General features: G+C 41.6%; 1 protein-coding gene across 1 annotated transcript in view; it reads left to right on the forward strand.

Annotated features, from left to right (window-relative positions):
• The first annotated feature begins 827 nt into the window (after nucleotides 1-827).
• The window catches only part of PLXDC2 (plexin domain containing 2), a 273509-nt gene continuing 249121 nt past the window's right edge, over nucleotides 828-25215 (forward strand). Inside the window, exon 1 of the mRNA XM_040591928.1 lies at nucleotides 828-937. Coding sequence (XP_040447862.1) covers nucleotides 829-937 — 109 coding nt within the window. The 5' untranslated portion in view covers nucleotide 828. The remainder of the gene's footprint in view (nucleotides 938-25215) is intronic.

A 25215-nucleotide genomic window follows, 5' to 3' on the forward strand; every position in this document is an offset into this window, starting at 1 on the left:
CGCCTGCGCCCCACCCCGCTCCTGCGGAGGGGGGCGGGGGGCAGAGCGAGAGGAGCGGCCGGTACCCGGCCCCAGGCGAGCCCCCCGCCCGCCCTTGCGCAGCGGTCGGCGGCGGCAGCGGGGGCGCGCTGTGGGCCGGGGGAGCGCCTGCCTCCCGCGGCTGCCCTCGGCCCCGCACCAGCACCAGCCGCGGAAACCGCCCCGAAAGAGAAGCAGAACTTGTTCGTCTCCGCCTGCCTCCCCGCCGCCCGCACATCCTCTCCCGCGGCGCATCCGCCCGCCCTCCGGGTCCTGCTCCCCCCGGGCTGGGGCTGGCCCGCCGGCTCCGGCTGGAAGATTTCCCCGCTCGTTTCCCCTGGAGGGGCTGTGTCGCTGGCGGTGTACCGAGGGGAGGCTCCGTCCCTAAGGCACCCTGCCTCACCCTGCGGGGGAAGGGAGCTGGGTGGGGGCAAGCCAGGAAGGGAGGATCTCAGTGGCTCTCCTAAAATCTATCAGCAGGCTGCGAAGAGGGAAGAGTTTGGCACTTCGCAGGCGAGGCTGGGCTTGTTTTCCCCAGCCGCTGGGGATGCCGCTGGACTGAGAGCGGTGCGGCCGTGCAACTTGGGGGGACGGAGCCCCCCTTCCTTCACCGCCCCCCCAGACCGGTCCAGCGCCTTCGGCCCCGGTGGCTCGTCGCTGCCGTCCCGCTATATGAGAGCTGGTCCGAGGACAGGGCGGCTCGGCGCCTGCTAGGGCCGCTCTCCGCCGCCACCCCCGGACTTTGCCACCACCGACGACGAGCGGCGCGCACCCCGCACCCCGCAGAGTTGTCTCGGCAGGCTCCGTGCTATGGCGAGGCTGCGGAGAAGCAAACTAGCCGCTGGATTTCTATTACTTTTCCAGTGCCTGAGCGAGCGCTGCCAGCTCGCCGGCGGGGAGACGGCGAGGCAGAGCCGCGGTAAGCGAGGCCGGTACCTGCCGGGCGGGGCCGGCCCGGCCAGCGCCACCGAGCCCGGGGCAGCGCGGCCGGGCCGGGGGGGGGGGGGGAGCCGCGGTCGGGGGACCGGGCCGCCTGCCCGCAGCACCGGCGCGGTGTGGGCTCCGCCGGCCGCTCCATGGGCCGCGGACCCGGGGAGGGCGAGCGCCGTTTGGGGCTTGGCGCCCCCTGCTCCCGAGGGAGGCCCGGGGTGGCCGCGGTCCCGGCTTCTCGCCCTTCCCTCCCCGGCTTCTCCGGAAAGAGCTCTCCATTACTTCATTTTTTATTTTAATGACAGTTCAGGACTTTCCTCCTTCAATACATCTTCCCCAGGATCACCGGGAGCCGGTGCTGTTCCCCTGCCCCTTCGCGGGGTCCCCGGAGCCTCATTCCCAGCCACGTACGAGGCTCCCGAAGGCGGAGGGCTCCGCTGCGGCGCCGGGAAGGGAGGGAGGGACGGACGGAGCCCCCGGCAGCCCGAGGCCGCGGCGGGCCGGGGCGCCACGGCAGCCTCCCCCCCCCCGCCCCCTCGGTCGCGGCGGGGCCCCGGGCGCTCCCGGCTGCGAGCCGTGCGAGGGGAGACAAAGTTTCCCTGCAGATCCCGCCGGGGAGAGCTAGCGGGCACTCCTCCCCGCGGAAGCCGGCAGCTTGCAGCCTGCCCTGGAAACCGGGCTGCGGGAGGGGGAGCGCGGTAGCGACAGGAGCCCCGCGGGGCCGTGGGACCCGCGCGTTCCGAGCCAGCAGCTGGCTGTTGACCAGGTTTGCATGTGACAGTGTTGGGGTCCTCTTATCAGTCCTGCTCGGGGACACCTGTTAACGCGTGACACGCAGCACCTGTAGTGCTTTCTCTCGGGCCACCGTTTCCCACGGCGTGGGGTTCCCTTTTGATCACTAAAGCCTTCTGAATCCGGCATCGCTGTGCTGCGGGGGGGAAAGTTGCCAAAGGAAAGCCTGGCGCGTTTGCGGGTAGGTGTTTAAGGGACAGGTGAGGAAAGCCGTGGGGTTTGTGTCTCGGGGGACCTTGCTGCTGCAGCTTTTAGCTTACAGGTATTTTGAAAACTGTTGCCTTTGTATTCCAAATACCGGCCAGGTTATTATCGGATGAACCATGGCCACCGGCTTCCCTGCCGCAACAAAAAAGCCCCTTCTCCCTTTTCTAAAAGGTTTGGTACAAATGTGGAGAGTTTTGTGGTCACAGCGTAACTGACCCGAACAGGAGAGACCGGGGAGTTTTTTGAAATGTGGTGAGATGATGTGCCGAGACAGAGCGGGGGATTTTCCCAGGCAGGGCCTGCCGCTGAGTTTGGGAATTGCTAAATGACAAGGTGGCTCAGCAGGTTGCTGGGCTCACGTGTCACTTGGGGCCAAAGGGAAAAAACAGGAGGAGACTTTTTAGGTACTGCTGCAAAATTCGCGTTGCTCCTCTCAGGGCTGTAGGCAACAAACATTGGTAGTTGTTAATGTTAGTTATACGGAAAAATGAAGTGTGGTGGTGAGATTAGAAAGAGCAAATTAGTATGTTGTGTGGCAGCAGACTGAGCTCACAAAGTTTATTAATCTTCCAGCCATTGTATCCTGAAAAGAAAATGTTAGTGCTGACCAAATGAAATATAATTTATCGGTGGGCAGATGATCACGGCACATCACTGATTTAGGTTGTTGAGTTGTAGTAGTCATCAGTGTCTGCACCAGGAGGTCCTAAATCGAAGATATACCAACAGCTTCCTTGTCCATAAATCATTTATTAATGTCTCATCTCTTCCTGAATGTGATATCAAGTATCAAGTTTATAATCAGGCAAATACTATTTTGATATTTAACAGATCCTGAAGAAAATATACCAAGCAATTTTCTTCATCAGCTAGTAAGATGGACAGTCTGATGTCAGTTTTGACAGCTAGATGTTTAGAACTTTGGCACCTTTTCCTTCCTGCTCTGTTAAAAAGTCTGTGTTATGGAAGCAATAATTAAATGTCATTAACATAATCAGAGTTGTATTTAACATGTTTTCATCATTATTTTTTTTAATATTGCTCTGAAAAAAATGGAGTGAGGGATTATGTCTAATCAGTAAGAAGAGGATAATTGTGTGTAAAGCCAGGGAAATACAACTTCAGGTTCTGACAGTCAAAGAGTGATGTTTCGAAGTTTTACTGTATACCTTAGGTCAGCTCAGATAAAATCTTTAAAGAATAAAGGTAAAAAATACATCTTTGAAGTAGCTGTGAATTCTTAAAGGGAGGCTGTTTCAACATACTCTTCGAATACTCAGTAACAAAACACCGTTTGGGAACTGAATGAACGGACGATGTCAAGGAACGGGAACATTTGGCGTGTCCTGGCAGAGCTGGAGCCAGGAGAGGATTTCCGCGGATGCTACCAAAGGGTTATGCCACGATTCCAACAGAGGTGGAAAAAAACCCAAACTTCACAGGCAATTCTTTTGCCAGCTCCTCAGAATTTACTTTGCCGGGTAAAATCAGGTCGGATCCACTCGAGTCCAGCAGTTCCCGAGGCGTGCCGGGACGCGTCCGGCGGCCCCGGGGTGTCCGTGAGGGCTGGGCGGCCGGGCGCGAGGCCGCGCTGCGGGGGCGGCGCTGCCCCCGCTAGAGGGCGCCGCGGCTCGGGGGGGGGGGGGGGGGCGCCGCTTCTCGCCCTGCGCCCGGCCCGCGCCTCACCGCGCTGCCTGGAGCGCCGGGAGCCGGGGCTGAGGGGGCTGGAACATCAGTTTGCGGGCCTGTGTGCTTTACAGCAACCGAACCGCTTACGACGTGAGTTTAGTGAACTGAGGTAAACGGCCTTTTGAAAGGTCGCGCAACAATTAAGGCTCCCAGGTGTTTAAGGTCGCAGCTTGTTCGGGGTTGTCACAAGAAGCCTTGAGAATGTTACTCACGTTTTTCCCAGGCACCATTCGTCAGAATTAGGAGGCTGTTATTGTAATTTTTCTTCTGTCAAAGCATATTCCAAACCCCTGGTGTAATTCACGTTGGCTGTATTGCTGCTGTCTCAAGGTATCAGCATTCAGAGAGGGGTAGAATTATGTTTATGGGATAAACTACTATTAAGGAGTGTTTATCTAGCACTTATCTACTGCTGAAATCGTCACACTTTTTGTATTGCCTAAGCTTTACTCTCTTTAAAAAAACACAACCACAGCTGAAACCAAACTTCCATCATTATGTGTTAGGACCTCCAGCTTTTATCTTACAAGCATCAGAAGAAATAACATTATTAGACAACATGTGTGTCAGGTTTGGGTTTTTTTTCTCTCGTTGCATTCAAAATTACCTATTTTTTTTCCTGTACGTGATATGTAAACAGAGACACTTGGGTTAGAAAATCCCAGTGACATTTGAGAGTAAGTCCTATTTACGTAATGCATTTTACTAAGAATTCCCTTTGAAGAAGTCATCCTTTTTTAACTTTCATCCTGGTTCTTCCTTTTATTTTTTGTGCTTTACGTCATTGTCATTTCCTCTGAAAGGGTGTTTGAAATACTGCTAGTAAATAGTGGGGAAATTAAGACTATGATAAGGTTGACTTAGGTATTAAATTCAGTTTCACAGAAACTCATTTCCACGAGTTTAGGGTAAGATCAATACTCATAGTTCACTGAAGGTTTAAAAATCCCTTGGGGAAACCTGGTTTCGTTTGGCTGTAAATATTCCTTTCAGAGTTTACATCTTCACTCAGGCACTTAAAACCCAGCAAACACTTGACTTGGACACTAGGTTTTGTCTGACACTTCACTTGGAGTTGATAAATCACAGGGAAACTAGCTCTCTAGACTGTAAACAAATGTAGAAAATGAGGGAAAGGTCTTTATAGTTTGAAAAGCTGTTTTGTTCTGGGCAACAATTTATTAGCAACACATACGGGCCATTTAGAGCAAAGTGCTGGGACATCTGCTGCCTTGCTCAATAACTGGAATCCTCTAAAAATGTTTACTGTTCAGGAGGGCTGTTTCCTGTAGGGGAAGAGATTCCTGAGACCTTGAAGGAGGTGGATGAGGAAATTTGTAATGTCAGGTGATGTGAGACATCACTGACCCACTGGGGAAAACAGTCACAGACCTATGGGGACTTTGTAATTTTATTAAGGACTTTTTGGCACGTTTTTGATGGGGCAGTGCTGCAGGTCCCTGCACCTGCCCAGACCTCAGGAGATGGAGGTTTGGACCTGAAGCTTGTGTTTCCTGCAGGACTACTGTGCAGTGATACCTGGAAAGGTGCTTTGCTTTGTATTATGCTAAAGACAGCTATCACACAAGAAACGTGCTGAGCTGAATCCTGCTGGTTTTCTCCACAAAGGAGATAAAAATTTCTTTAACAAAAGAAATAAAAATGAAGTCATAATTTGGCTCTGCTTTTCATAGAAGTCACTGTGGTTTCATTGGACTGTCTGAAGTACTGAACAGTTCTGCTCATAACTTTGAAAGCACTGGCAAAGAGAAAGCTCTGTAGCAGCCCCAGTTCCAAAACTTACTGAGGCCACAGTCTCAGACTGAGAACACAGCTGGGTAACTGTTGGGAGTGTATTTTGAATTCCCAGTGTGTTTCATGCTTCCTAAGGAAAATGAATACCAAAGCAATTTAAGAAGTTGGTAGTTAATGTAAGCGTGTGCTGGGGGCTCTCTCTAAAGAGTGAACAAAAGGTAATTTGATGGGAGCATTTCTCATCCAGTACAAGGAAATGTTGCAAGCTTGCCATCAGTGTGAAATGATATCTATTAGGTTTGATGAGGGCTGTGCTGGGAGTGTTAATGCGGTGCAATTGGCAGCTGTCATATTTACCAAACTGGAGAATTGCATAATCACAGCAGGAACTGGAAAAACCCAGGAGATTACTTTCTATGGAGAAATATGCAGAGAAGCCATGCTAAGTGCACGTGGGGTTTGGTTTTGTTTTTGTTTGTGGCTTCTGACAAATGAACGTAAAACATTGCCTGAATGCAGCATACGACAGGGATGTTAGGTGGAGTGATCCCCCGTGCATCCAGCGCTTCAATAAAGGAATATCTGCTTCTTAATGCTACACTGGTGTTGAGGAGTTTTCTTATTCCCAGTTTCAGTGACGCTCTGTGGTAGTACTTGTGAGCGGTGCATGCTGTGTCTCATCATGGAACACTTCCTCTGCTTCCTCCTTTTCTTTTTTCTCATCCAGCTAGTAAACATAGCTTCAATTAGCACTCCTTGCTGGCAGCATTGAGCAATCAGTTGTGCTAAATGTCCTTGTAAATTCTGGGTTTGGACGAGCTTATATAACATTTTCATCTCCCTTGACCAAAAGGCAAGTGCATAGAAGTGTGTTTTCAAGTTGGATTTGGCCCGACCTTTTCTCTTCTGAAACGGGCAAATAGAGCGGGTTCTTAGGCCAGATTCATGGTCAGGCTTGACACTTGGGTTGAACACAGTTTCAAAAGTGGCTAACATCTTGATGGGATGATACATCAAAGGAAATGTAAGGATTAATATGAAGATAGCTACAAGGCAAGACATCACAAGAGTCATGCATCTTCTCTACCTGACAAGGGTTATATCCCAACAGGAATATTCCCTTCAGTTTCAAGCACTACGTTTTAAGAAATATGTGGACTAATTGACATATGAAAAAAGGAGGAAAGAACACAGCTAGAGAAAATAAAACTAAGAGATCACATGGTAACAGTCTTCACGAGTGTAAAACGGCTTTCACGGAGAAGAAGGGAAAGACTTGTCCTCAACAGCAACTAATGACCAAAATTGCAGCAAGGCAGGCTTCTAAATGTTAAGGCAGGGGAGTAGGTTTTCTCTGAGTAGTCTTCATCAGTGAAACCGATTAGATAAACATATGTCTGAAATGTCTATCTGTTCAGAAAGGCAGCTGTTCCTGCCTTGGAGCAAATGGCTGGACAATGTGACCTTTCAAGGTCTCAACCAGCTATCTTGAATCATTCTGTGTACACAAGGGTTCACCTTGAGCTCTGCAGCTAGATAAAATATGAGCATGAATTCAAGTGCTCTCTTAGCTTGAGGCCTCTGTCTCTCATTTGTCAATGATATATGTAGCTTCAGTGTGAGTTTAACATACACTTTCTGTGGCTGCAGACAAGGTAAAGGCATTTAAAATGCTGCTTTAGGTAGAGTTTTAATGTCAAGAAATGAGGCTTTTAAAATCAGATTTTGTTCCTACTTGGTTTAGAGCTTTTATCTTTTAATATGAACACTCCCTAGGTTCCGTTATAAGCAGATAATTTTTTTTCTTTTTTTAAAAGATACTCTCATAGTGACTTTTTTGGACTTGAGGCAGGCATCGTTTATCCCATATCATTTTATTGAGTGAAAAATCCTTGACTTGAATAAGGAGAGTTCCACAAATGGAACATATAAACCTTTCCATTTAACCTGTCTCTGGTAGTGTTTCAAGTATATGTTGTTTCACAGTGGATGCTAGGAGCTGTGGTCCTTTTCTTTATAGATGTAATTGAACTGTGTCAAAGGGCTGTTTATGTTACAGGGATGCAATGCCATTTATATTTTTTACTGCAGCTTTCCTTAACTGCCGTAGTTAATAGGGGAGATTCTGTTGGAAGTTTCACCTGCATTTAATAGCAGAATAAGATGCAACACTTGTCCAGTAATAAGGACTTTGAGTCACATGTAATTTTCTCTTCTGTTCAAGCTTTACCTCCCCCCCCTATGCCCCCACCCCCCCTTGGTCATAATGTGGATCCTGCAAATATTAAACGGGCAATACTGCATCTGGGCTGAATAATTACAGTTTTTCTCTTCACAAGAGTTGTTGCTAGAGTGATTGTAAAAAGCAAGTATCATCCATTGCAACTTTAGTGTTTTCTGAAGGGTGAAGTGTTAAAAGAGTGGAGTGTTACCACTATGCAGGTTCTTCTTTTATGCGTCAGCAGTTGAGCTAAAAATCCATTGGAAAATGCTGTCTTGGCCTCCATAGAGAATTGGGAGCCAGCATGAGTCTTCATTGCTATAGTTGCTCCATGATATTCTCCAGCTGCGTGTTTCTGCTTTCCTGTGTGGGTGTATGTGGCTCTCCTTTTGAATTTTCAAGCCAGGCAGTGTGTATTTGCAATTCAACCTCAGCCACCCTGGGATATAAACCCAAGGCCCTCTGTTAGGAATTCTTTTGTGGCAGGACAGGTTTCAGAGTTCCCTTCTCTCCTGTCCTTCATCTCCTCATTGCAGTCCCTGCCTGCTTTAGATATTGTTTACTCCTCACTTGCACTGTTTCAGTAGTTCATGTGGCCATGCTCTAGGTCAGATGGATCAGACATGCACTTGTTAGTCAAGTGAGATTCAAGAGAGACAGACAGAAAAGACAACATTTTGGAAGAGGTAGAGGAGGTGAAAATAAAATTATGAGGAGAATGAATGTGGTATTTTTAAACCTCTGAGCATCATAAATACTCTTAGAACAACATAAAAACTCTGGAATTGGAGAATACCTGACTTCTGTTTAATACTACCAGGTGTTTTATAGGCTTAGTCAAAAAAATGTTCCAAGAAACAACTAGTTGAAATTGGAAAATTATGTCAAAGTTGACATGCTCTTGTCAAATATTTCAACTGGGAGGTGTCAAAACAAGTCATTTTGAGTTTCTTATTTTGATAATGATAAAATGTCTCCTTTCAAATTTTTCATTTTGACTTTTAGATTAAAATTATTGTATTAGGATATGTAAGCATAATTTAAGAGCACTTTGTTTTGGAGTTTATGTGTGTGTATATGTACATACTTTTCATTTCATAATCTACAGAAAACATTGACTATTTACTTTTAATTAGAACAAGATCAAGATTTTGACAAGGTCGGAAGTTAACTTTCTAGTCATCTTGAATTGAGACTCATGGTTGTTGAGAATTTGGCTACATACTATAAGCTCTATAAAACAGAACTTTTTATTTTCTTGTAGAAACCTTTTATTTGATGACAAGGAAGATGGGAATAGCTCAGAAAAAGTTGTCTTGATCATCCAGTTAGGATTTATTTTTATTTTTTTTTACTTCATAGCATATTTCTCATTCAGGTTGCTTCTTGGTTAATATGATATTCATGAAGCAGCTAAATTAAAAGAGAGCACATTTTCCAGATTGCAGCTGCTGTAAAGATAATAGATTTATGGTTTATTTGCAGTGAAGGCATTTATGGACTAGAAGCTTACCATTTGGTGTATTGCAGAAACCTGACCTCAATATCAACACACTTTATTACTGGTTCTTATTTAAACATATACTGATCTAAGTTGGAGTCTCAAAACAAAGAAAATTGATAGGGTGAATCACCATTATAGATTATCATCAGTCCTGGTTTCCATTTACTTTTTATTACATGTGTCATTCATTTTCTTTAAAAACAGTTTTTATGAATAAAGTATATGTAATGCAATGCTTTTAAATTTATTATTCAAGACTTAATAATTGAAATGTATAGTTGTACACTGTGGAAGCACACAGCTTTTTATGTTTGCATTCAACCACAGAAAACCGAAGGGGTCATTCCCCTATTAAATATCAAGCTAAGCAAAACCAAAATTCCTTCCAATTTTGTTAGGGCTAATGTATTTACCCTTCCCAAACTTTCTTCTCATTTCACTTCTAATGCTGCAAGCTGTTGGAAGCATTTCCATCTTTCCAATCCACAAATAAAATAATAATGATTGTAGTAAGTAGTATTAACAATTTCTTTCCTAGGGCCACATAACTAGAAGGGACTACCTAGGTCATGAAGTCTTTCCCTGGGATGAGAAGGAGTTGTGTTGTGAATGTCTGTTTCGCATGCCCCCCTGCACCGAGGGCTATCAGTAATGCTCTTCCCCATAACAGTCTCCAGGCATGTGGTAAAATAGCAGCAGCCCCAAGTATTCTGTGCCACAGAAGGCAAGGGCATTGACAGTAGTTTTAACTTTCTATGATAGTGAAGAGTTTTTAATTTTAGCATGCCTTGTTCAGAAGCTTGTCTTTCTTCATGTGTTTTTGCTTAGCCCATTTTTCTGGGTTTTTTTTTGACCTAATATACTTGGCTCTTTCAGACTCTGTTTGGTTTCATGCACGATTACATGGATATTTTGTACAGAGTCGTTAACACTGGTTTTGTTTAATTTCAGAGCCATTTTCTGGAATAGCATAAATGACCTGCAGAATGGCTCTTCCTGTAGTAAACTTGTTAGTTTGCATGGAGAAAAAGGAACGACCATTATCTCTTGTCAGCCTCTTGAGCTAGCCATGTATACATGCTGAAAAGCAGTTAAGTAAGGAGGCATGTTTTTACTCTGCCTCAGCTGAGATGCCTGAGGATTGGCAGTTCTGCCATACCCGGGTCAAACTTTGTGCTTACTTGTGGGTTTAGGGGTGGGGGTTATGGGGTGTGTGGGGGGGAGTGTTGTTTCCTGGGGATGAATTTGTGTTATTTCAGCTCCTTGGACAAATTTTTGTCCTTCAACATTGTGTTGTACTGCAGGCTTGAATCCAGCTTGTGTTCATAACCTCGTTTAGGTACTTTCTGTGGTTCAAACCCAGACTTCTGATTCCCATGACTTGTCAGCAGGCAATTTGTGTGCTCCATTTCTCCACTGCTGTTTGCAGGCCACACTTCTCTTACAGCTTTCTCAATTACTCCCATAGTCATCATAGCTATGTGCTTTATATTCATCATTACTCACTGTTGGAAGACCTTGTAGAAGTAGTTTTACAAATAGGAAAGTGGTTTTGAAAAAGTGACTACCTTGGCAAAGTTAAAAATGCATTGTTTGTGTCTCAAAGTGTATGAGTTCCTTTTTTCTGCAGTAACCCAGTTATCTTTCAAGTTTCCCCTTGCTTCACCAAATTTAGGGCTGTAATTTCTCTCTGCGTTCTCATCCTTGAATTCCCTGATCTAAGCTTTTAAATCCTAGTCAGATCTCTGAGCAAATAACCTGCGTCTGTCTGGAAGAAAAATCCAGATTAAAGTTGTCCAAATGTTCTGATTAGTGTAGAGACCACAAGGCTTAGTTTGGGAGTTCTGTAGATTTTGCCTGTTTCTGGTGTTCCTCTCCTTGCTCAGGCTTTGTCCCTCAGCTGTTTATACAGCAGATCCCAAACTGCCACATTTTATAGTGTAATGTAAGCTTCTTTTCTAAACACAAGTGTGTCTGAAGGATAGACAAATACTGGGTCAGATTTCTGCTGGTTGGAACTTTGACAGTGTGGAAGCATTATGTCCAAATCTTTGGTTTTGCCGTTGAGTTCTTGGAGAGATGAGAACGATGGTGTTTCACAAACTGCAAAATTATTTTTCCTGTAATTAGACTTTGAGATAACAATCCAGATTCAGTAATTACTAGTCAGAAGAAAGATTCCAAAGCAATCAGTTTGCAGCATTGCTGACTTAAACTTTTTAAACAGTCAAAAGAATTCATCCTCAGAAAATGAGCATTGCACATATATGATAGCAGCCTTTTCTGGGAGTGTATCTTCATGAATTTTTCAGCAGAAAGATTATTGACAAATGCTGTATAACACATGTATTTATACAAAGTCCACGTACAGTGCTGTGCCTCTGATGCTATAAATCATGCTGAAGTTTCCTGTAGAGTAAGTATCTGGCAGAAAACAGAACTGATAGATCTTCTAATACAATCAGTACTTTTCAGTGTCTGCTGTTTTATCACCAATGGTGTTTTTCATTCATTCTGCAGTTATAGTGATAAGTTTAAAAAGCTGGATTTTAAGAAGCTATTATTCTAGGCTTCCAAAGTATACAAGTCCCCCATCCCCCCCCCCCCATGTAATTTAAAGAGAAATTTAAATTATATTTTCCAGACTAATAAAGCTATCGGGGACACATGCACACCAAACAAAACAATACAAGAAACTAACAACAACAAAACAAAACCAGGCTTTGTGCTTTGGAATATTTGGGGTTGCATCCCTAGCCTCCAGTTATGGAAAAATTCCCTTATATAGAATTGTGCTTAAATGTTTAACAGTAGCAATGTATGCAAATGATGTCCTGCAGATGGGTGGACTGAAAAAAATGTAGACATTTAACATTTTTCTCTCATCTTTGACCTTGGAATTAAGTTGGCCCAAAATGCCCAGGTCATTTGCAACAGCTGCAGTATTTTTTCAGCATTGTTGCAGATCCTGAAAAAGTTTCTAGAGAGCAGGATTGTTCAGCCTGCAGTAAAGACTGACTGCCACCTCCTCCTGTTGTAGTGGACAAGCGCACAGGACTGGAGAGAGTAATGTATCCTCTGATGCAGGCATGTTGCATTCCCCTTTAAGAACTGGGTGCCGTGCTGGGATTATTTTTTTTTTTTTTTTTTTTTTTTTTGTTTATGATGTGCAAGACACATTTAGGAGATGCACGAACTAAATATTCACTTAGATTTTATCTTACATCTGTCTCTAAGGGACTGAAATGTGGCCTGAGCTTGAGAGGCAATAAGCCCACACAGATCACATCAAATTTAAGTGTGAACACTTATTGCATGCTGCTTCTTGAATGCAAAATTGCAGTTTATTGTTCTGCTCTTTACACAAACACAATTGCTGTTGGCTTCAAGGGATGACCCAGAGGTGTTAATGAATCACATTTTTTTCCCCAGACAGGCATAATAATAATCTGAAGGCGAGTCTTCAGGATAGGAAGTTATGTCCAGCTATATTTGCAGAAGTTCGCTGTATTTAGTGTAGGCTGTAAAATAAAAGCAATTCTTTTAGCTTTAGCCTTCACCCTCCCATGCCTATATTTGAATTTCATTATTTTATCTCTGTTCTGCTGTTTTATGGCAGAACTTAGTGGGGATGCATATGAAGACAGCATTCCCACTGAAATTTAAAAACTCTGTGGCCAGGGAGATTGTCCAGTGTTTGGTTATGTCTTGCACTGACACAGTCATGCTTTATTGTTCATCATAAATCCACTGCAGTTTTAACTTAATCTCTCTAATTATCTGAGAGTCTTTGAGACTGGTGCTGGTACAGTTGTATAGCCAGCTAGTTGGCCTTCTTTTTCCAATGATTTATTTTTTGGAGATCTAGAGAAAGTTGGGTTGTTTTTTTTTGGGGGGTGGTGGTGGTGTTGATTTTTTTTGTTTACTTTTATGTAGAATTCAAATCCATTTTGAGGTTTTCAGTAAAGTAGGAGAAGGCAAAGAGGGAAGAGATGTAAATTAATTTTAAAAAGAACAGTTGTTACCCTTGCAAATCTCAGTTTGGGCAGCACTTTGCAGCTTCCATGAATGCGACTGAAATGTGTGCTTGAAGAGAAGTGCACATGTAAAGTCTTTGCCAGAGTGACTTGTGCTAGAGCACACTGGTAGGTGTTGCGAAAATCTTTATAGGGCCTTTCATATCTAGAATTAAATTTAGGATAAAAGAGGTTAAATTCTGCCCCACATGCTTTAAGACAGCCACAGTTTACTCCTATAAGAGCAGTTTGGGCCAATTTGAAAAGAGTCTTTAGCCCACAAAGCCTTCCCTCTAATTCTATACTGTGCTCAACAACCCTTAGTGTATGTGAAATATTGCAGTGTGGGATCTTTGGTCACGGTGCAGCTAGAGAACCACTTTCCCATGGGTAGTAAGCGTGGCTTGTACGTTTCCAGGAAGATGATCAATGGGAGTGATTTCTACCTTGGTACTGAAAATGTACTGCGTTTCCCAAAGCTGTTCATTATACTCTGTGGGTATTTGGGATTTGGAGGATGAAAGGTTCTGGTTGCCCGTTTAATTCCTGATGTTTATATTTGTATTATCTACTTACAATGATGTAATTTGCTTAATTGTAAGGGTAAAGGAAATCCATTGGTGTTCAAAATGCTTGAGGCTCTTGAAATGGGAAGAAGAGGAGCAAGCAGACTACAGTCCATGGGTCGACTGTGAGAGCTGTCAGAATGGTTGCTGGGCAGGAATGAAAGGCCTGATTCAGTTCACTCTATATGTTTCAGCAGCCATATTAATTCTGTGGAGCTGTTCAGCCTGGAAGTCTAGAGGAAAGAGATCAAAGCATCCATGTGGATTAAAAAAAATAGGTTACTTTGAGGACCAATATTCTGCTCCCTTAATTTAAATCTGTAGGGAGCCAGAGAGCGGAGATAGGAAAGGATATACTCAGAAGCTCTGTAGGGAAGCAGTGTCCTTTTATGGGAAAATACTGCTTTTTCTATTCTAATTCAGTTTCTTTTTCAATCTTTAAAAAGAAGTAAAAAAAATTAAAATGTACTTTCTCTGATTTTGTACCCCTGAAAATCAGCAAAAGGAGGAACTGTCTGTTGCACAGTTTAAGGAATGTCAGAAACTTCTTAATTATATAGGACAGGTAAACTGGAAAAGAAAGGTTCCTAACCTGTATCTCCCTGCCAGGTGACTGCTCTTATCAATGGCTGCCTTGTAAAACATATCTGAGGAATGAAAAGACTTTTTGTCCAGATCTGTGCTGGGCTATGCTTCTAGGCATTCAGGAGCAATGCTGCTTTTTCATGCCTGAACACCTGTTTTGGTAAGGCAGCACAGCATGGGGGGAGGACAGGCCAGGAAGGCAGAGTGGGACTCCTCTGCTCTGTAGTACCTCTCCAAAGATCCTGTTGTTTATACACTCCTATAAACATGCATTTCTGAGGGGAAAGAGGAAAAAAATGAATAGTGATGATAAAGATAAGTACAGGCTGTCTGTTTGGGCCTATGGTAATTTTCTGTATATTTACAGCTGTACTGTGGCAATAGTGGTTTGACTTGTAGCTTGACAGAGTATCCTTTGACCATCATTGTGGTGCTGCAAATCACAGCAGAAAGCACTAAGATATAACCAAAAAATAATGGCTTCATTATAAATGGGATGCTGAATGTAAATGTGTTCTGCTTTCACTGCGCATCCCTCTGCAGTTGTGGGCTGTATTTCCTTAACTTGTTAACTGACATGGTAGATCATTTATCTTTGTTTGCCAAGGCAAATTGCTCCAGTCTTCATCTTTCCCAGGAATCTTAAAACATGCTTCTGTTTCAGAGGTGCCCATCCCCCTCAACATACTCTTTTTATCAGTAATAAGGCACCTCTGCTCCTACTCAGGGATTTTGATAACCACCTGCCAAGGTATCAGTAGGAAGTTCATTGAACTATAGCTATTCCTGCTGTTCATATTTATCCAGCCAAATGACATTTGAAGAATAATAACCATCATTCCACAAACTCATGAGAAATCCCATGTGCATTTCATGATTTAAAGTCATGTCATGTGCTTTTTCTCCCTCCCATCCTTCTTGATATTTATGCTGTAATATATTTTACTTAGTATTTGTGGATTTAGAATGGATGGCTTTGAATTTTGAAATAACTATTTATAAGCTTTTATGTAGGTTTCATCATCACCATATATTAAAGTACTTTGTAAAGACTGATGGATTTAGCCACAAAACTGCCATGTCTCATAACTGCTATTATTTATTTTCATTTTACCAATGGAACACTGGAGTATTGAATGACTTGCCAAGATCACACACAGCAAATGGTGTAGGCACAAGGAAAAAAAATCTCACAGTTCTAATTTGTGTTTTCATGTTTAACCTTCAGAGCAGACACTGTATATTTCATAGTGATGAAGCTCCAGACAAAATTGAATATACAAGAACTACTGACTAAAACACAAGCCAATAGCATCTTTACAACTTCTGTCAGAACTCCACCATGCTGCCAACAGCTCTTTAACTTCCATTTAAATATTTGGCAATCCAAGACAGGGTTTTTCCTTTCTCTGTTGCTGCAAGATGCCATTCAGGCTTACTGCTGAGTAGAGCTGTAGTCTCTCAAAGTAATTAGGGAATCTGTTTTGCTTCCATGGTAATACTAATATGCACATCTATAAAAAAAACCAAGAAACAAACAAAACAACAGCAACAACAAAAAACAACACCCCCCAAAAAAACCCCACGAAAACCCCCAAATCCTCCCCAAAAATGAACAAAACCCTCCATCTCTGTATGAAGTTATTAATTTAGTTATGCATTGTATTTATTTGCCATTTTAGATTTTTGAAAACCTTCCTGCAGTTCCGTTCTCCTCTTTCTCATTTTCTTACTTTTTGATTTCTCCTTTGATGCTATGGGTAACAAGTACAAGTGGCAGTTACGTGAGGCCAAAGGAATTGGCAGAGATCTGCACTGTCCTGGAGCAAAAGTTTGTAAAGAGAAGCAGAGGCCTAGATGGGTCTAGGCTTACACTCATCATCTCTTGCCTCTGTGTGAAGGAGATAATGAAGGCCCTAGAAATATCCTTAGAAGAGGACCAATCTGGAGGAATGCCATAGCCCAAGGACATTTACATTACTAAGACGTTTTTCCAAATGCTCCGTTCAGATGCATTTCCCTAAGAACATGAGTTCCTCTGCCTCAATATGCAAGGACAAAACAAAAAGTATGTGACTCCCTCATATTTCTTCTCGCTTACACTTAAATAAACCTGGTCTTTCACTAAATTACACTACATATTCACAAGTAGCAAAAATCTGACTTGGTATGTGACTGAGCTTGGCTTTGGGACCTACCACCAGCAGAGATACTGTAGAATTTAAGCTCTGGTGCTAGAAGAAGCCCATATTCTTTACAATGTGGGGACCAGCACAACAGCTTTTTTGATTCTTTGCTTCATCTGAAGGTTATGTAATGTGTAGCCTATGAATAAATAAATAAATAAATAAATCATTCATCAGCTCAGTTTACTTTGAAAAAGACATGCTGTGTTGCTTTGTTGCTGAAGAGTTGTTCCCAAAGAAATGATGACCAAGAAAAGGCAGCCAAATGTGAACTGTTAATTTTCTTGTGCAATATATGCAACTAGCATTTAATCTAATTTATAGGCCTTCTGCAATATAAAATTAATGACCTGTATGATTTATTTTAAGGTCTACTATAAATTAAATGCATCAGCTGGATGTTTTTCTTTTCTCTAAAGAACAATTATCTGGTTTGGAAATTTAATCAAGTCATCAAGTAAAATTATTGCCTCAATTCTGAAAGATATACAGTTGTCTGAATATTTAGGGCAGATTTATTGGAAAAAATATATTAAAAGTTTTCTAATCCTTTGCTTAACTTCCATGAAACATGGCCTCCATTTAGCTTGGAATGTCTGGCTTTAGAACAACCACACTACATCTGGAACCCTCTCAGCAAACCTGAAAACACCAGAATTTGGGTAATAAGATGAAATTAACTTACAGGTACACCAATGCAGTTCTATGACTTGCTGTACAGTTTCCTGAGTTCTTGATCTTGGGCATTTAGCACTGACATCAGTGGGAGCTAAATGCCCAAAATCTCCTTAAGCACTTCTAGATGTGCAGTATACAAGGTTATATTTTATATTTAGTTTAGGCAGTTTATTTTGTATTCACTTTTAATAATATCAGGTAATGTGGAGGTTTTGCAGTTTAGTAAGCCTTTCGCTTGGGATCAAATTGAATTCCATCCATTTAGTCCTTGAAACCAAAATAGATAGAAAAGATAATAGTCAGTCTTGAGACACGTCGACTTCTGATCAGTATTCTCGTGTAATCACAGGGTATTCATGTTTCTTGAACAACATTTCCCGTTGATTCCTGAAGAGCTAGCGCTGCAGCTCTAAGTGGCCTGGGGGAAGCTGCCTGTCTAGGAAGCACTGGGTTGTATGTATGTATGTATGGCTGCCAGGTCTTATGATCCTGGTTGTCTTTGTTTCCTGATATTATTTAAGGAAATGTATAGTGTCACAACTGTGTTGGAAGAATGCAAAATAAATTAGAAATATTTAGAAGGAGCTGTGAGACATCTTGGATTTATATGTTGATAATATTTATGAACCTGTTTTGACTGGTGCCCAATTGCAATTGTGTAGATACATGTATAGATGCTTGTGTGTATATATAGACATATTTAAAGACAAGGCCTCTTATCAGTTATACAGTAATTTATTTTTTTTTTTTCATTCTTTATTTGCCTATTTATGCATTGGTTTCCACGGTCTCTGTAATAAGGATGTTATTTTGAACACTTGATGTATTTACTTCCGAGCAGTACCAGTAACCTTCCTTTTACTGTTCAAAGAGTGTATTCCATTCCAAGTTTTGCTTTCGTTAATTGATACAAACAATGTGATGTATTCAGGAAACCACAACTCTCTTTAACCTAGCTTAATTACTGTTTTCGGTATTTTATCATCTTTTTTATACACAGCACAAATCAAAGTGCTAAATCAATAGAGGACTGCAAAGAGCATCTAGTAATTATCTTTTCCCGAAGTTTGCTTTTACTTTTCAACTTTTCACTTCTGTTAGGACCTTTTACTGTTTCTAATAGCAACTCATGGTGCATTCAAATACAGTGCTGAGGATATCAGGGTTCTTCTGATCACCTTTTTTTTCTAGTCCTTATACAAGCAACTTCTCGTGTTGATGATCATTTTACACCACTATACTTACGGATGTTAGTCTCAATTTGCTTTCCTTTCTCTGGCAAAAATCCCAGTGGGTCCAGTTACAATGTGCCTGTTAAGGTTTATAGCTCTCCGTGATGCAGCAGCCCGGGTCCAGCAGCTCACAGTGGCTGGCTAGAGCGCAAGGGGAAGGAAAGTGCATGAGGCTCTTGGAGCTCTCTGTCCCAGAAGGAAGAAGTGTCCACAGTGCAGTCCAGTCAGCTGACATGTGTCACAGCTCTTGAGCGGCGGGTGACTTCTTCTCCCCGAGACTTATGGCTATGGCATAATAATGCAGGGCCTTCAAAGGTTGTTAGAACCGGGGGCTAAAACTCATGTTGAAACAAAAGCCAAATCATGTGGTATCAATGCTGTAGTAGGTATTTACTGCTTCAGAACTCTCCATGGGCTGCAGGATCAAGTTTCAAGGGAGAAAATCCCCTGATGGCTTATCATCTAATTGGTTTCACTGTAGCAGGTGGATACATTTTATTTGGCATGAGTTTAGCAAATAAAAGCAAATAGCAAGAATAAGCTTTAAATTAAAACAAAATTATTTGCGTTTACTGCTCTTAAAATACAGTTCTCTTATTTGGGGAAACAGGAACAGAAGACACTGGGAACGCCTAATGAGTTTTCATAAATAGACCGCATTGGCAGATATGCCTATGTAATTTCCTGCTCTTGAGAGTTTTATGACCTCTCCAGCCCTGAGTATCCATTTTTTACTGCAGCCCTCCATCTGCTGAAGAGAATGAATCTTGCAAGAAATAGTCGTAAGCAGTGAAGCAGCTTTTGCTCTCCCTTAGCAAACTATTGCCAGTTCCTCAGTATTCTTCATTAGGACACCCGAAGTGATGCATTTTTGAAGAGTGTTTAATTATAGGTCTAGTGAAACATGAATAAAGAAGGAACTCAGCAGGCCCACAGATTCTGAAGCAAATTATACAAAGTGTTTTGTTGAAAGACAAGCCTTTTTAAACCCAGATACTCAAAAAGGACTCATAGCTTTGTCCAAGAGTTTTAGCAAAGAATTTCCCTGCCTTCTTCACATCATAATGATAATAAAAATCAAAAACATTCTCAACGGAATATCACTCCAGGCTCAATCTGTATTTTAAGGGCATGTGTGTGTGTGTTTGTTTTGCAGATGGTTTTGTAAGGAACATGCTTTTTCTTCCCTTTTTCTTTTTTTTTTTTTTTTTCCTTAAGACATTACTAAATTGGGTAAATGTATTAACTCAAAAAACAAAGAAGCTTTCACTGTTTCACCCTTTCATTTTCAGTGTTTCTCTAGGAAAAAAATAATCATTTTTTATATGATAATAAATGATATTTTGTCATATATCTTATTTTTTGGAATGAGAAAAACAGTGATGCGGGCAATTATACTCAGGCTTTAGAACACACTTCGAAAAAAATATTTTAAAATTGCAATTATCTACTGACATAATAATTTACCTTTTTTTTTAAATTAAGATCTAGGTGATGGACTTTTCGAGAAAAGTAAGATTATTATTTTCTCTTTAGAGAAAGGGGTTGCTGGTAGGTCTTACTTTAGTTTTCTTCCCAAAGGCATTTGGTATAATGTCACATGGAAGTTAGTTCAGCTGGAGAAACTAGTACACATACTAACAGAAGAATTGTAATGGACATGACAAAACTCTATGAAAGAGAAAACAGAAGACGCTTACCTCCAAGCAAATAGAAAATCTCATAAATTGGCTTTGGGACTGGTCTTTTTTAGTATTTCCATAATAGATTTGTCATAAAAAGTGGATGTATGCCAGTAAATTCTACTGTTGTACTGATTGATTCCTTTTAATTTGTGTCAGAGGAGAACTAGAAAATAATGTAAAAAGTAGTTAGGAGATGATGGAGTATGAAAAAGGCATGAAACAATACAAAATTAAAATTCACACATTTGGTGACTGATAGCAAAATTTTCTGCTTCTAAGCTGAGAAAAACCTTTCATATGCCTCCTTACTGCACAAAGACTGGACCTTAAAAAGGCGTGACAGTACTGCTAAAAGGTATGAGAAACAGCTTTTTTCAGCAGTGAGAAGTATGCTGATATAACTGAGCATAAAATATTGCATAAAGTTCTGATCATTGATTTGCAATAAAAACTCATTCAAATTGCAACAGGTGCAGAGGGAGACAGTCTGTGAGACAGGATAAATTTCTTTAGTGTCACAAAATAAAGTCTGGAAGAAGATGTAATAGCTTTCTATAAACATATTTAGGGGAGATATTTGAGGTAAAGAACAAACAGTTCTATATTGGCCATGAATAAATTAATGCTGTAAATACAAAGATCAGTAACCAATAAAGCAATGAGGTTCTAAATGTGCTTCCCTTTCAAAGTCAAAGAGCTCTTCATTGCATACCTAAAGTTTATGAAACATTATACAGTGGATGCACGTGGCTGCAGGGTGCTGGAGTCCTAACTCCAGTATAACCGCTCTATAACTTAAACTGCTCCTTTCAGGTCCGGTTGTACAATACTGTGGAGAAAAGTGTTTTGTCCATCTGGGGAGGTGATGAGTGGGCCCTCCAACACCGCTCAGTCGATCTTCCACAGATAAGCACCTGCAGGAGCAGTGCAAGGGAAGGGTGTTGCCCAAAGTCTGTGGTTGGAGATATAAGAGAAGTAGAAATGTTCATAGGGAATCCGATTTTTTTGCAATGTTCTGGCCTTGAAATTTCCTTTCTGCCATGATCTGAAGAGACACTTAAATCATGCATGCTAGACTCTAAAACGAATGCCACAGCTTCTTATGCAGTGTCACCAGCAGTGCTGTCTATGGGCACAGATTATATCGTAACTTTGCTGTTTCTGCTCCGGCTGTCCCAACAAGAGTGGTTTCTTATCACAGTTGTGTGTCTGACCTGCTGGCTTCTGCACAGCCTTCGCGGCATGACTGTTTAACTACAGATTTCACTCCAGGTTTTTCTGTAATGGTACTGTGATAGGTACTTACGTGACCCTGCTGTACTGCTTTGCAGTCTGTCCAGACCTTGCAGCATGATTTTAAATATCAAGAGGATGACTGGTGTTTGGTTTTTAAAACCACTGTGGCCCCTGTGTAGCGGAGGATTGAAAATGAAACATCATAGCACTGTGTTTGAGCCCTTCAAGAATTCTGAAGGGATACAGGCATGTCACGCACACCAGACAACCCGTTCCCTAATCCTGTAATTAAGTTATGCTCAAGTACCGTGTTTAGATCATGTTGGCTCCTGAAGGTGAAGTAAGTTCAGTTATGTGACTAATGCACGTGTCGTTACAAAGTTGGTGGGATAACAATTAATAAAATGTTATCATTATGTATTAGGCTTTAAACTAGCAAAAGCAGTTTAAAACTAATCCATAAATTTAACATAATTAAGAAACATCTAGGGATATTTAAAAAAAAAGAAAAGGGAGTGTGTGGGGGTGGTAGTTGTGTGTGTGTCCCAGCACCCACTGACAGAAGAGGAAGGACATTTGTCCTTGAAGATGGGAAACATAGTGAGAGGATCCCAGCTCCTCACTCTGCACCATTCCTCCCTTTTCTGAAATGTCATTTAGGCAAAAGAAACCAGAAAGGCTCAAAGTAGCAAAGAGAATTTTGGTGAAGTGGTAGAACTGGTGGTCAGAAGAGCTGTTTCAGAGAGACCAAGCAAATGTAGCTGGTGTGGTAAGCTTGAGTCAGTCTAACAAAGTACGTATACAGTTGGAGGCACTGATACTATGTTCTCTTGCTTTTGTCTTCTTGGAGCCTGTTTTGGTCTTGCAAATCTGCTTCCAGGGGACAAAGAGCAACAAACCTCTCTTCAATTGTCCAGTGTCTAACATCTTTCTTCAGAGTATCCAAGGAATAACAGGGCTGTACAGGCTAGTTTAAAAATTCAAGACAGATTCAGGAATATCTGTGTGTCAGAAGCATCTACCCATCATCAAACAATCCTCGTAAGCTCTGTGGTGAGCAGCTAAGTACGGTGTCAATTCCTGTGGTTCCATGGGAGTTTGCAACTTCGATGTTGTATTAAGGCCTGAGTATAAGTGTATGTTAAACGAAATCTGACTTGAAGACTTCAAGTAATGAAGACTGCAACATATAATTTCATTCCACAGTTGTAGAATAGTCCCCAAACCAGTTTTCAGGAGATTGAGTTTCAATCCCATCCTTTCAGGTAATGTCTGTGAAAAGACCTAACTGAAAATCAATTTCTGTGCCTAGTTTCCAGCAGTTTTGAGAACAGTGATTCTTTCTTTATGCCTTTTGTCTTCGAGGGTGGTGAGAATTTTTAATACATTTGGATGATTTCTATAGCAAGGAAGCCTCCACCCTGGTTGAGATCACAGGGGGAGTGAAATCACAACTGTGTTGTTTGGGCTCCAGCATTCAAGCAAGCTGGTATTTATGTTGCCTGTGCATTTCCACACAGAAATAAAGACCTCTGTCCGAAAAATTTAGGAAGAAGGGCAAGGATGGCTAAGGGACCTTTTACCCTGCGCCATCAACACCAATTGCATATGTTTCTGCATCATATGAAGAGAAGCTCTGGTAGCTCTAGGAGCACTTCTGCCCTCAGGACTCTCAGAAAAGGCATGTGTTGCAGCAATTGTTTGAAATACAGTTGTGATTTAGGAATTTATTTTTGGTAGTACCTTATTTGATATATTTGTCTGTTTATTTATTTATGTATTTATTTTACTGCATGTTGCAAATGTATCAAGTAATGGGGACACCTGAGAAGCCGAACTTCCATTCCATGTTTGATATTGAATTCTTTCTTTTGCTTCTGACTCAGTCTTTTTCTTTGGTTTGCTGAAGCACTGATTAGATGTACAGTATCTTATCCCATGTCATTATTAGCATCCAAGCACTGATTATAGGGCAGCAGATGTCAGAAAAAACATTATAGTAATAAGGATGTGAATGTAGCAGCCAAATTTTTCCATGTCTGGAAACCTCCTCTTTATGAGGAGCAAGTGCTGCACTGTTTTGCCTGGCACTAGTTCACTATATACTTCAAAGTTATTTTTTTCAGTGTAAGTGGAGAAAATTGGAATGTAAAATTTCAGATTTTCTTTGGTGATGTTGGAATATACGTTTCCTACTCCAGTGTGTAGATTGAACAAGCAATAGATTCACGCTGCTATGGTGTTCAGGCTTTTTTCAATGCGGTTGATAGCAGGTTTGTACCCCTGCCTTCATGAATCAAGCTTTACCATGCAACTGACTCCAAAATTAAATGCCACAAGTCTCAAGAAATCCTGAGATTTGTAAGAAATAATAATAATGGCATTTTTTATTTGTTTCTTATATTAATTCCAAGTTGCCCTCACTAGGTTGGAGGTTCTTTTAACTCTAGAAGCCAAAGAATGAAATCCACAATCTATTCAATTTGTAATTGATCTTTTAGAAAATGAAATTATGTGAGCTAATGGCACTCATCTGTGAAAGCCCAGTAGTATATTAAGCCTATTTAATTTCTTGCCATTATTTGGCCACCTTTGCCCACTGGGTCTTAGTCTGAGTAGTTTGTATTGCTTCCCTATTTCAAGGTCTCTCCGCACACTTGTTAGCCCATAAATTAGACTTTACTAGCTTGCAAATACTATACCCTAGGCTGATAATCCTTTCTCTAAGCCTTCCTCACTTGGCGCTGCACCTGGCTGCAGAGACAGACAGTTTTGCACCCCTCTGTGTTATATGGTATACATTGCCTAGCTTGGACTGATTAACGGCTAAATTATCTCATTTAGGCAAAAATTGCGTTAGTCTCCATGGCTGTAGGACTTGGACAATGGAATTTTCATGGGATTGGCATTTAACTTTAATGAGTGCACTGGTTATATGTAGCACTAAATGGCAAATGGTGCAAAGAGATCTCTGCCCTGCTGTCCTCTGACCTTAACTTCAGACCAGCAGTGACAAAGTTCATTTGATGATGAGGGAACTTTCAAGGCAAACAGTTAAGTTTAACACACCATTATCTGTTAATATCTGAAATAGGAACACAGAGTGGGGTCTACTCCTCATATGAGGAATATGAGACTCTTCTAATATTTTAATTTAGTACTGGATGTCCTTGGTTGCGTGACAGAGAAGATCACAGATTTAATTTCAGTACTGATCCTGGGAAGAAAAAAGTTGTTCCGTTTTCTTCTCTCTCCAATCCTATGGCATCACAGGATTTATTAACTGAATTTTCCATTCAATAAGAGCCTTTCTCACTTTCTACAACTTCCATAAAAATATTTCTTGCTTTTAGTGAGGCAGTTGTAATGTGTGAATATTCAGGCTATGATCTGCTTTGTCAGCATGGCTTCCATTTAAATCTCCATCAGTTTAAAGGCAGAGACTGGCTACTCACATGACGCTGCTATGACATCTGGGGCATTTATACAAGTCATGTCCCTCTTATTCAGTGTTTCCTTTAGAAAACCTGCTTGAGTGTGATCTTGAAAACTGTGTTTAAGTTCTGAAAACTGCAGATATCACAAGGCTCTTCAAACACTGGTAAGGTATGTGAAGATTCTGGACAGCCTTTCCAAAGGGGAATTAGAATTTCTTGACATGTGGGTTTTTTTCAAGTATATGTTTTATACAGTAAAGTTGAATCTGCATGTGTGTGTGTGCATGTGCAAGTGGTCACACATAGTTTTCCCAAAATATTGTTTATACATTTTATTTTCTTCTGCTTGCTTTATTTACATCTCACTGACTGTAACCTTTATGTCACTGCATTGTATTTTCTTGTCTGATGGATATTATTTTAGGTAACCTGGGGAGGAGTGTTCAAGAAGATCACCACTGTGATTCTAAAGCTTCAA

The sequence above is a fragment of the Falco naumanni genome, chromosome 4 (assembly GCF_017639655.2).
Source record: "Falco naumanni isolate bFalNau1 chromosome 4, bFalNau1.pat, whole genome shotgun sequence".
Lineage (NCBI taxonomy): Eukaryota > Metazoa > Chordata > Aves > Falconiformes > Falconidae > Falco > Falco naumanni.